Genomic DNA, 11,947 nt, shown 5'->3' on the forward strand with positions numbered 1-11,947 from the left:
TTGGGAAGCTTAGATACGTGTTTTTATTCTCACGCCAGATACTGAAACTGCAGATTTCCATGTAAAGTCTTGACAATATTTGCAATGGTTTGTGAGCAGAAAGTTGGTGGATATTTGGAATTCAGATGCTGCTCACTGTGGCAGCGTCTTTTTGTTGCTATTGAAGTTTTAGGTGAATTAAGAGTAACAGAAACTGCTTTGAGAAGAGCAGTAAGAGGTCACTGACTTCAACACTGTAAATTTAAGTGATCATAACCATTCAGTAAGTATCTTAAAATTAATTGGAGACAGAGATCTGTGCCAGATGATCCCAATAGCTCAAACTACACCCATGAAGCACCTACAGGCTTCATTCATACATTTACACCATGGCAGAAGTAAGTAGACCATTTCAGAATAAAATAGCATTGAACTGGAACTGCCAGAGTTATCACACAGGTTCAGTAATGTAAATGCAGAGGATACCCTGGTCATTGCAGCCCTGGTTTAGAAACAGAGTTACAAACTAAGGATATTCAATTGAGAGTCAAAAGAGAACAAACTCCCTAATCCCACACCCACCATTAGAAACTCCTCACTTTGAGCTAGACCAAACTTAAGTAGTGCCATGGACATCCTGTCTGGATGTCACCACATCTGAGCTACCAACTAAACAAAGTGAATGTCATGTTACCTCCTAACGTGACCACTTGGGCTGAAATTGGTTCTGTTTAGGCCAAACCCAATATCTGGCAATTTTGATGCAGTAATAATCCATTATAATGCTAGCATTTTAGTGTCTGTACTTTCAAATTGGTTTAAACTGATATTAAAGACCAGCTACTGGGGGTTGGTTTTCTTTTTTCTTTTCCCTTCAAGATATAACTACTACCTAGCAGAATTTTGGATTTTGAAACATTCCTAAAGGATGATTTTTAACACCTCAGTATGTTAGTATTTCTTTTAACTTTTCCTCATTTCACATTATTTGCTTTGGGATAATTGCAAAATCTTAGCTTGGGGGTTATTTTCCATGTAGATGTTGATACATACTCATTTTAATTAACATTTACCTGAATTTTTATCTTGCTTTATTCATGTATTAAGAAATTCATACAAGGACAGGAAAGAAGAACCTCAAAGAGATGCTTTTATTGTGACCAGCTTCACCAGGATCCTCAGGCTGATCCACAGCTCCGCATGTGAAGTGTGTAGCAGTTCTCATTGGGTTTCCAAACCATCATGCATCGTGTGTAACACCAATGCTACCTTCCTCTGAAGCTGCTGGAGCATCTCATGGATTCAGCTGGAACTGAAGCAAACTGCCCTTCACAGGCAGTTATAATCCCAGGAATTAACTTGTCTGTTAAGACTATTTAGATTTGCTTCAAGTGGACATGAATAGGCAGTATGTGCTATTTTAAACTGATCACCTGAGCCACCGAGGAATGTGCCTGTGTGGTTAATAAATAGCCTGGCACAGCTGTGTCTGCCATGTGCAAGAACAGGGGCTTTGCTGGGAATGTGCAAACAGGCACATGCTTGGGAGCAGCAGTCTTTCGTGCAAGGAAGAAAGGAGACAACCCTTTCTCATGGTCATCTAGCCAGCCTCTCCAGGAGGTAGCTGTGGTCTGTGCTAGAGAAGGGATCCTTAAAAGCTGCAAGCCAGTCACCTAGAAAACAGCCAGGAGCAAGAAAAGAACTGCTTGAACAGAATGGGCAAAAAAAGACTCTGAGATGCTCTCCTGGCTATGGACTAGTCAGGAGAATGTTTTCTTTCCTGCTGTAGCAATGGTAAATTGTATCTGAATAAGGCTGTGGTAAAACTTAGAATTAAAACCTCCTTTTGTTCTAAAAGTCATATGAGACTGGCTGGTGATAGGCAGTTAGTGCAGGGGACAGTAACTCTTGGTCCTGGCCTAAGACTGCATCAGGACGAGGAAGAGCAGAACATGCTGGCAGTCCTGAAGGGAGGTAGAGAAGCCATAGGGACAGTCCAGACCCACAAAATACATCCGTGAGATACCATAACTTCTCATGCACATATTGCAAAGTGGCTTCAAATGCTCATATCCTACATGCCTGTTAACGTGCTAGTTCCTGATTCACCCTGCTGTCAGGTGCAGCATTCTGACCCACCTTGTTTTGTGTTACCGCATGGCCTGCACCAAGCAACATCGGTTCCTGCAGGCAGAAATCACTGTGCTAAGGTATTACAGAGAGATCGTATAAATGAAAGCTCCCTGCAGTGCTTGTTCCGTGTCACCACGCGGGCACAAGGTCTGCCTGCACAGGAGAGCCCCGTGTGTCTGGCAGCAAGGCTGCTTGGCCATGTATTTCAAGGTGTTTAAATGCTCAGCCACCTAAAGAGTGCAGGAGGAAGGGCAGAGCTTTTTATCACTGTTTATGGCTATTGACCACGAATTTAGGATGGTTTGCTGCTAGTGTGAGCCAGAGCAGGTCCAGTCTGAGGTACTGACCGGGAGGACCCCTGGGCCATATCCAGCTCCCTGCTGTTACCCACACCAGTGATGCTGTGCAGAGGAGAGTTCAGATCTAGAAAATCATGTTACTTGATGGTTTAAACTGTGATGGAACAATAGGAAACCTTAACATTTGTATTTTATACTACTGAGAAGCAACTTCAGTAATTTCTGATGGTTCTTACGGCCTGTCCACAGTTAACCTCATTTTGTAGCTGGAAACATACACAGAGCAATCCCACAGTACATTTATAATCCATATCTAGAATAGATAAAGGGGATAGGCAAACACACAGCCCTTGGAGGCTTGAATAAAAGGGTATCAGAGCTCTTTTGTAATCATCTGCACATCTAATTTTTGCTCCAGATATAACAAGTGATAGTATCATTCCCCACCAGGTCAAACCACACTTTCAGATCTTTCTTCCAGTGTTTCCACAGTTTCTGTCCGTGGCAGCAAAATACATGGACATGTTTTGTATACCACTGGTATTCTGCTGCACTGAAAAGTCCCTTTCACTTGTGTTTATTGTACAAAGACATTAAAACCAATTTCTTAATAGCATTGTAATTATGCAGAGTTGAACAGCCAGACACAATGTAGCACTGTGTCAATAATTTATTACATCTTATGCCATAATGGAACACTTTTACTATGAGCATTTGAGAACAACTTGGACCTTATACAGAGTAATATATAACATAACAATGGAAAGGTGGATACTTAAGAAAGATATGTAGCTTGGAGGAAAATATACATGGAAGCAAATACCTCTGGCATCACCTATCTCCATGTAAAACTTAAAACTAAACATATTATATCTAACAACTCCTTTTTTATATATGCGTAGTTTCAAGAGCTAATCAGAAAGAAATAATATTACAGTGTAACTATTTACACCAAGATGGGAGCACACCAGAACACAACCTTTCCCTGTAGACATCAAGACTCTTTTCTTACATTTCTTAATGGAAAAAGCATGTGGGACTCAGACATAAATTTAGTCTCAAAAACATTGTTCAAGGGATCAAACAGGTCATATCCACAGCTCACTGATACCGTCTTTACCCACTGCCTTGACACTAAAAGCAGGCAATCTAGAGGTGTGCAGGTATAATCTTCTCTATCATGGACTTCAGTTAGAACCAGTTTCGTGTTGCCAACACAAGCCTTATATCAAGCTACATGCCAGCATCCAAATGCTACTGAAATGTGCCCATAGTGGAGAGACATACAGAAGCACTGGATTTATTGCTACATCCTTGTAAACATACTTCCCCTAAAGGTAAGAAATCTAGTTAACCTTGCTTGTGGAGAGTTTATGTTCAAAGTGTCATATTTTCTTTCATGACATATCCATGTGAGCAACTGTTCTGCTACCTACAACCACACGACTCCACCACCATGTCCTCATACTGCTTGTAGACCACGTTGTTTGCAGAGTCAATGAAAAGAATGCTAATAGGACTCAGCCTGGTGGGGACACAGCAAGTCGGGGGGGTCGATTCTGGGTCCATTGAGTTCATTAGTGTTTGGATCACTGCATGATTGGTGGGCTCCAGATGGGATCGAAGGGGGAATTCACAAAGCCCTTCGCAGTGATAGGCTTCGTACTCTAGCGGAGCTATTATCCAGTCATCCCAGCCCATATCCTTAAAATTCACATGGAGGGCTTTTCTGCTACACCTTGCCTTCAGATTCTTAGTGGGCCTCTTCCCTTGGCGTGTTGCTAGAGGAGCTCTTCTCTTCCGCCTCTGATTGAATAAGTACTCATAAACAGTTTTGTCATCTTGGCCAGATCTAGCTTTGATTTCATTGAAGAATAAGTCTCTTTTTTTTGTCCTCCCAAATACTAAGAAGAGAGCCTTTTCATTGACCTGTCTTCCTGTTCTGTTAAATCCCACACTCCTGAGATCAACAGCTCTACCCCTGTCAAAAGTTTCCAGTTCAAAACACAAGTTAACCAAGTTTTTAAAGTTCCTGAAAAGTTTCCAGATGTCAAACACTTCCCACTTTGGTGTGTCTGTGATACTGACAGTCCGAGAGTCCAGGAGTGTTGCTGCTTGTCTGTTTGTAGAGCAACTAAATAATTTCACCTGGGAGGTTTTTCCAGAAGAATGAGGCTTCCATGTTTCAGAAGGCTTTTTCCTCAATATTCGAAGCTCTGCTCCCAGCAAACCATCTTTTTCTAATGCACTGATGTCAAAAATGTACTTTTGCTTCCTTACAGTTGGCGCTCGCTCGTCTAAAAAAAGCAAAGCACGCACATTTTTAAAAGTATATCAAGCACAGATCAGCATCAGTTATTCATTTCTTAATGGTTTTCCTAAAGTTTGCTCATAAGCCTAGGAGTTTCCGTTTATTAGCCCACCAAACAGAAAGAGCAGTTTTGGTCTAATGAACCAGCTCTGTGCAGGGACCCAGAAGAATTCAGTGACTCAAGAGGGAAATGAGTTTCTGAGTTTGTTTAGTAGAAACCTCATTTCTTTCACCATCTTTTCTAGCTTCAAAGTAGCAATTAACCAATTGAAAAATAGTCCTTTTCCAGGGCTGAGCACTCACAGGGCCTATTCACCACTTACATCCTACTTAAATTACTGAAACAGAGCTTCAGTGGTGCCCAGGCCTCACGCTGGCTCCAGACATGAGCAAATCTACCCTTAGACGATACAATAGTGAATTAGTCCTTTAAAACCAGCATCCCCCAGGAACTGTCAGACACAAGGATAACTGCCTTATTAACTTAACCTCACATGATTCACAACTGCTTCAAACTGGGCAGAAAAACACACCTCCCTTTAACCTGACAGTACGTTTGCTTGCTCAAGCTCTGGAGCAGCACTGACAAGGAGCATGGCTGAGCCATCGTTTTAGTGACAGCACATTAACAATGCCCTCCAGTGCCGAGCCAAGAACCTGGCTGCAGTACCTGTGAGCAGCGTATCAGCCCTTCCCAGCAAACAAGCTATTCGTAATTGAATGGCAAACAAACCCATTCCTGGCTGAGTTTCTATCACCATCCACCTTATCAGCTGTAGCCTGTGTTGCTTCCTGAAGTACATGACAAACCTCCTACTAACGTCACTGGAAGCCACACGGGGGTCCCCAGCCACAGTGGTGAGGTGAATATCGTTCTGTGGGAGCCTGGTTATTTCTGCTGTGAAAGCAGACACTAGTCCAAGTTTCAAAAGAAGTTTGGAACCAGAATGTTGAACCCCAGTCGTGGAGTCCTAGAAGTTACAGCTCCTGTTAGTCTGTGCTGAGCTGTGGGCTTTGCTGGAGAAAAGGTTGGTGGTACCTGAAAGCCTGAGCCTCAGGCTAGTGCTGATACACCCGCCCTGTGCTATAATGACTCCTGTGTAGTGCCTCACAATTCTACCTTGAACAAATCAGGCTGACCCATCGATACTGAAACTTCTGGGTTTTCTTCACAGAATAGCCCTGTTCTTAGCACATCCTGTGTTTTTAGACGTACTTACAATAAATCTAATGTTAGCAGCTTCCAGGAACTAGTTATGCAAAGTAAATAGGACACGAATGTAAAAGGTTTTTAAACACCTAAGCATGCAAAGACTGACTGATTTTCAACAATATGCATCTAAAATATTTCCTAAATGTTTTGTTTGGCTGCCACACAACCGTCTAGTTCTGCCTCTAACTGAATTTTCCAAGATAAGTCAGGAGGACAAAACCTGCAGCAAACTTGTACGATTCTGTTTACATTAAAAAGAGCTATTTGACTTTAATGAAGTATGATTATTTTCTAAAACTCTCCACATGTATAAACACACTCAGATATCTCTCTCTCTGTATAAACACACACACACGAGCTCCTTTCTTACCTTGTCCTTTGTCTATAAAGCTGGTTATTGTATTGGCAAGTCCAGCCTCCAGTTTTACACTTCCATTAACACCTTTTCTTTCTGCATCTGAGAGAGTCCTGTACAGAGAGAGCATGTATTCATGTGGCGTTATAGGGGGATGTCTGAAAGTTTCCTTGGTTTCCCTCTGGGTTACAGGCTCTTTAGTCTTTTTGGTTTTGAAAGCATCAGTGTCAGTACTGCTTGTGCCAGGTTTTTTCAAAGCCACCTTGCTGCTAAGATTCTGAACCTTTGGAGTCACTGTCCTTACTCCAGAAGGTCTGCTGGGGAGATGTCCTACCTTGCCCTCCGTGGCTGCTGTTCTTGAGAGAACCTTCTTTGATTCATCGTTCTTGGCCAGCAGAGCTCCAGCCTGAACAGCACTGCTTTTAGTCCTAGCCTTTGAGGTCCCAGTACTATATCCATGGCTTGCAGTCCTCAGTGAACCTGCCCGTGCTGAGGGATTCCTCTCTTTTCCTTCTGCTTTTAAAAAACCTAGTTTAGATCCTGGATTACTCTGGCCTACTTCAGAATTACTCAGCGCTCCAGGAACTAGATCCAGAGACAGCCAAGTCAAATGCCAAAGCAGTAAAGTGAGAAAATGCAGGATTTTCATCCTCTGGTCTTCCTCTGAATGCCACTAAAGAAAAAATCAGAAAAGGTTCCTCCAGTTTGGCAGAAGAAAACATGAAAGAAATTAAAAACCAAAGTCAGCAAAAATGGTTTTCGTTTGAGATGAAAACATTTCAAATCTTGTTGTTCAATACTTGTATCCAGTCCCATAGTGGAAGTGCTCATGTACTCAGACACGATCTCCCCTGATTTCAGTGAGCAGCTGTAAAGAACTTGTTCTTGAAAAGAGAAAGTTTACCACCTCGTTTTCTTCTGTAAAACTGACTGAAAACTTGAAGGAGTCCTGTTTAAATCCAAGGGCTTTTTTTTCCAAGAAGGAAGAATGGCGTAATGCTGCCTCTGTGTTAAAAGGTTTTTTTAACGTTTTGAATCCTTTCCAGTGAAAATATTTCACACACAGAGACCTGCAGGTGCTCAGAAATCTTTTACAAACCTGAACTCAGGAATTGGAAACGGAATTCCAACAAACCTATTTAATTACTCTCTGATGTCATGCTGTCTAAACTAATTTAACTGCGATATATTTCTTTAAAAAAATCTTCTTTACCCTTTTCATTAGCATGAGTCATACTCTGCCTCATGTGAAACAGCTCCACAGGCTCAACACTCCAGAGGATGCCTTTTCAAGTGGCAATACGACCTCTACCTTAGCCTTCGATGAACTTCACATTTAAACAGGACAAACTGCGAGATCAACAGCTGAGATCTGTCACACAGCCCCCTGGACACATACATTAAAATACCCCAGTATAATTCAGTTTGTTCTTCTTCCAGAGAACTGTAACAGTGGCTTCACTTTGTCCTCTGGTGGCTGAAGGGCTGAGCTGGTCATGCAGCGCTCAGCGAGGGTGAAGTTTAATTTGTCACAAACAGCACACGGCCGTGCCCGCAGTCAGTGTATTTTGGCATACTTTGCTATGCTTTAAAAGAAAACCCATGTAAGCCCAGCTGGAGGAGGAGGCTGGGGATGCCCAGCGGGCTGGGCAGCGAGCGTGGGGCGGCAGTGCACCCTGCAGGCAACAGCCTCCCCCTCCAGCACCCCAACACAGCCTTTCCTGCAGAGGCTGCGGAACACCAGCCTTTGTTTTAAAACTAGGTGTAAAATTGCCAAGAGCTGCCTACCCCGTGGCACAAAAGGGCTGGTAGTTGGAACTGGTGGTACTTAGGTGTCAAGGCTGTCCTGCTGCTTTCATCGTACAAAAGAGTGTGGAGCAAGCAGGTCTTTCACAAGCTGCAAAAATGAACTGTTGTTCTCAATGAGCCTTTGGGAAATGAAGCACGGGGCTGGATTGAACATGGATTAATGGGACCCTTCTCTCATCCTGTACTGATGTTTTTATTTCTAAGGCAAGGAGAAAGGGAAAAGACACAAGATGTTTTAGCTTGACTTGTGTGTGCTGAAGCATTTCCCACCCTGACTAGTATCAGAAACACCAAACTACTTTCCTAAATAACAACCTTCCTTTCTACATGAGGAGCTCTGAATGCTTTACCTTGCTTTGGCGGAGGAACTGGAGGATAGAAGAGTTCGGTGACTTCATGTATATCACAAATAAGGTAGCTCCTAAAGCCCACCCTCCTGATTTTGATCTAATGGTCCTTCCTCTGACGTCAGTTGTAGTTTTGATATTCCCCTCAAAATAAAGCAGCTTTTCCCTGAGTTACTTCTGTCAAAACCAGTCCCCAGCAATGACTCCGTGCTGTGGCTCTCTCAACCATGCCATCCTTTTATCCTCGCATATTGCCCACCTTCCTGCTGGGCAAGAGGCAGTGTGCTATGTCTGGTTCTGCCCTATGGGGGTATTGATTAACTTGGCAGTAGGCCACAAAACCAGCTAAATGTTGAGTTACCACTTTTCATCTATCCAGCTTCCAGCTTTCACAACACTTGTAAGAATTTAGTATTTTTAAGAGCTCTGCCACTCTATCAAACTTGGTTCATACAGTCCACTTGTCCTTCTCGGCCCATTCTGTAAAAGCAGCTCCTCACACAGTGTGCGTAGGTATTTGAAGAGGAAGGACTGCCGGGGTCCCTGCTCCTTGGAAGTGCATTGCACCCTGTTCTCCAAATCCTAAGATTCTGCCTACAGGAGCTGTGCCACCTTCCAAACAGACAATTCCAGGGAGTCCTGCACCGTGGCTTGTGTGGAAAACATTTTCCCTTGCATGTAGCTGCAAGTTAGTGCAAGGTGATGAAGGATTTGCCAGATCATTGCTGCTAAGTGTGACTTTCTACAGTACTAGTTTGTATCTCGTGTTTCTAGTTTTGTATCTTGTGTTTCTCTCTTAAGACTGTCTAAGATAATCATCCCAAATACATTGGAAGCCTAAACTAAGATGGATTCAGCTCCCTGTATTTTAACATAGCTGAAGGATCATTAGAAATCTAGGCAAAAGCCAAAATACTGAGAACTGGGGGTAGTGTCTTGTGAAGCAGTGGTTGCAAAACAGGGGCTAGGGAATGAGCTCTGAAAACCTGCTTTGTACGAAGTGGCTGAAGGATCTTGAGCTTATTGATCAGAAGATGAGGAGAGAGGTTAATTTAGAGCTATAAATTCCTGATAAATGAGACAAAGACTTCAATCTATCAATATGATGCCCTTCCACATATAGCACTGCTACTGGGTGAGTGCCTCATTTTACACTGCCTCAACTTCTCCTAACTTCCTGAACTACTTCTCCGTAAGAGCTCCAAGTGTCTGCTTCTGTCTAAGCACCATGTTGGACTCAGTCTCCCAAGGGAATCGCTGTCAGGGTTACAGCAAGCAGCTGGGTGGCTACAACCCCTCCTGGTCTCTCCCCTCCAGCTCTTTGCTGACATTGCTGACACCAGCCCCCTGCCGTTCTCACTGCTTTCCAGGTCTTGTGTCTTTTTTCCTGGGATACCATCTTCTGTTTTTCTCTGTTATATCCCTTAATAACCTGACTGAGAGTAGTTTCATGCATTTCTTTCTGCTTTTCCAGCATTCTCACCTATTCCCAGTACAACTTCATTTGTCCCTCCCTCTCTAACTGGATGGCAGTCACATGAGTGAGAGACTGCTGCAAAGCTTTTGCCTGCGCTGCCTCTTTCTGGAGCACCTGCATTTTCTCCCTCTGCATTTCCAGTTCCTCATTTTTAATTTTTAAGATAGACAGTGTCGTTCAACGCTCTTGTTCGAGGCAGTAATTCATGCCTGTTGCTGTATTTGCTGGAGTTTCAGAGGCTGTCACTGATTCCTGAAGAAGATTTTCCTCCCATGCCAGTGTTTCTTTAACTTCTTACAGCCTGTCCTGTTCATGCTACAAACCACGGAGGAAAAGGTTCAATAATTCCATCTATATGTGTTTGCTTTTCATACTAGATTTGAGCTCCTGCGCCAGTGGCAGTCAGGGGCAGAAGTCTGAGCTTTTAGTGGAAAATTCAAGCTGTTGGTTTCACTGTTCGATGTCAATTTTCTACTGTCAATCAAACAAGAAGTGAGAACTGCACTGTATTTATCAAACTCCGTCCACAACTGATTTTTGGAGTCACTGTAAATGGAGAAGTGGGAAAACACTGGTCATGGAAGAGCAGCTGCATGGCTCAAATGTGTGGACTAGTGTCCTGTATGTAACAGTGCCTGTGAGAGCACACCCAGGGAAGAAACCCTAAGAGGGGTAGACTTGCATGATCCCTCCCCAGGCTCTGCACTGTTCCAGCTGGTGAGCACTGACAGTCTCCTCCTGACCCCATATGGACCTGCTGCATTTAGAACACCCTCTGCTAGGGAGTTCAACAGGTCTGCTCTGCTGGGAGCGTACCACCTGCTGGCACCTGCTTGCAGCACAGCTCTCACTTCATCAGATGCCTCTTGTTCGTGGCTAACCAGGATTTAGGCCGTGGCCCAGCTGTGTTTGAAGTTACAACAAACTCCTAGTCATCTCACAGTAAAATGGGTGGCATTTGAGTTAAGTGAGTTCACCTACAGACTAGTCTGGGCAAAGGAAAGGGGACTGAGCCCTCTTTTCTGTCTATGTTTGTTGCATTTCTTCACTAGCTCATGAAATGAAGCTGAATTCACAGAGTACGTTGTCCTGCCAGTGTGATGTTTTCTCTGCCATACTGGTTTTTCTCTCAGTGCTCGTAGTCTGGCCCCTTCCTGCTGCAGTTAAGTGAGTTCACCTACAGACTAGTCTGGGCAAAGGAAAGGGGACTGAGCCCTCTTTTCTGTCTATGTTTGTTGCATTTCTTCACTAGCTCATGAAATGAAGCTGAATTCACAGAGTACGTTGTCCTGCCAGTGTGATGTTTTCTCTGCCATACTGGTTTTTCTCTCAGTGCTCGTAGTCTGGCCCCTTCCTGCTGCAAAAATGAGGACTGGAACTGCTGCTGCAGTGTCTGTCAAGGGCTGGGGTCGGAGCTGTCTGCAGGAAGTTCCAGCTGCTCCGCTGGCTTCCCAGTGCGATGGACCTGCTCTGGTGTCGCTGTGCTCCCACCCTTCTTGCCTTGGTGTCCCCGTGCAACGGTGTCCCCATCCCGTTATCCTGCAAAGAGAAGTTCAGGTTTTGTAAAGGACTATGGGTGTGAAAGCTTGAAAATCTGGAGTTTGGAAAAACCAATGTTTGCTGTCACGCTTTCCTTACTGTGTGTTTAGACAAAGACGGTGTAAGAGCCTATATGTGCAGCTCCAGACTGTCCCCTACAGGGAAGACACCGATTGTCACTGTTTGACATGTATAAGAGGGGATAGCTGGCAGGCTGAGGGTGTGCTGGCTCTGCGGAACTGCACTTGGCACCCAACACTGCGCAAAGAGGAGTGAAAGAGCATCTCGAACCAGTGTGACGCCGGGGCAACCGGTCCGCGTTCGAGACAACAACCCGTCAGCCCCGGCTGGGGCCGTTGCCTGGAGCAGTGCGTTCCATCCCCAGCGTTCCACGGCGCCCGGTACCGCTGCCCCGGCAGAGCTGTGCGCGTCTCTGACAGCGGCAGCAGCGCAGCGACCCCGGAGTCAGTGTCCGAGCGAGGAGC

The 11,947-nt window shown here is 44.3% G+C and overlaps 1 protein-coding gene across 1 annotated transcript; it reads right to left on the reverse strand.

Moving 5' to 3' along the window:
- Positions 1–3,817: 3,817 nt before the first annotated feature.
- GDF5 (growth differentiation factor 5) lies at positions 3,818–6,939 on the reverse strand. Its single transcript, XM_010021157.1, has 2 exons — positions 6,306–6,939; positions 3,818–4,708 (listed from the first exon to the last, which is right to left on the reverse strand). The coding sequence occupies exons 1-2, from the start codon at positions 6,937–6,939 to the stop codon at positions 3,840–3,842; spliced, it is 1,503 nt and encodes a 500-aa protein (XP_010019459.1). The 3' UTR covers positions 3,818–3,839.
- Positions 6,940–11,947: the final 5,008 nt, after the last annotated feature.

The sequence above is a fragment of the Nestor notabilis genome, unplaced genomic scaffold (assembly GCF_000696875.1).
Source record: "Nestor notabilis isolate BGI_N333 unplaced genomic scaffold, ASM69687v1 scaffold30938, whole genome shotgun sequence".
NCBI classification, from domain to species: Eukaryota; Metazoa; Chordata; class Aves; order Psittaciformes; family Psittacidae; genus Nestor; species Nestor notabilis.

What these genes read in the sequence shown, in the direction of transcription:
- GDF5 (XM_010021157.1), bottom strand. Translation starts at nt 6,939, where the DNA reads ATGAAAATCCTGCATTTTCTCACTTTACTGCTTTGGCATTTGACTTGG. An exon ending in CTTTATAGACAAAGGACAAG is followed by an intron (nt 4,709 to 6,305) that starts GTAAGAAAGGAG and finishes TGCTTTTTTTAG; the next exon opens with ACGAGCGAGCGCCAACTGTA.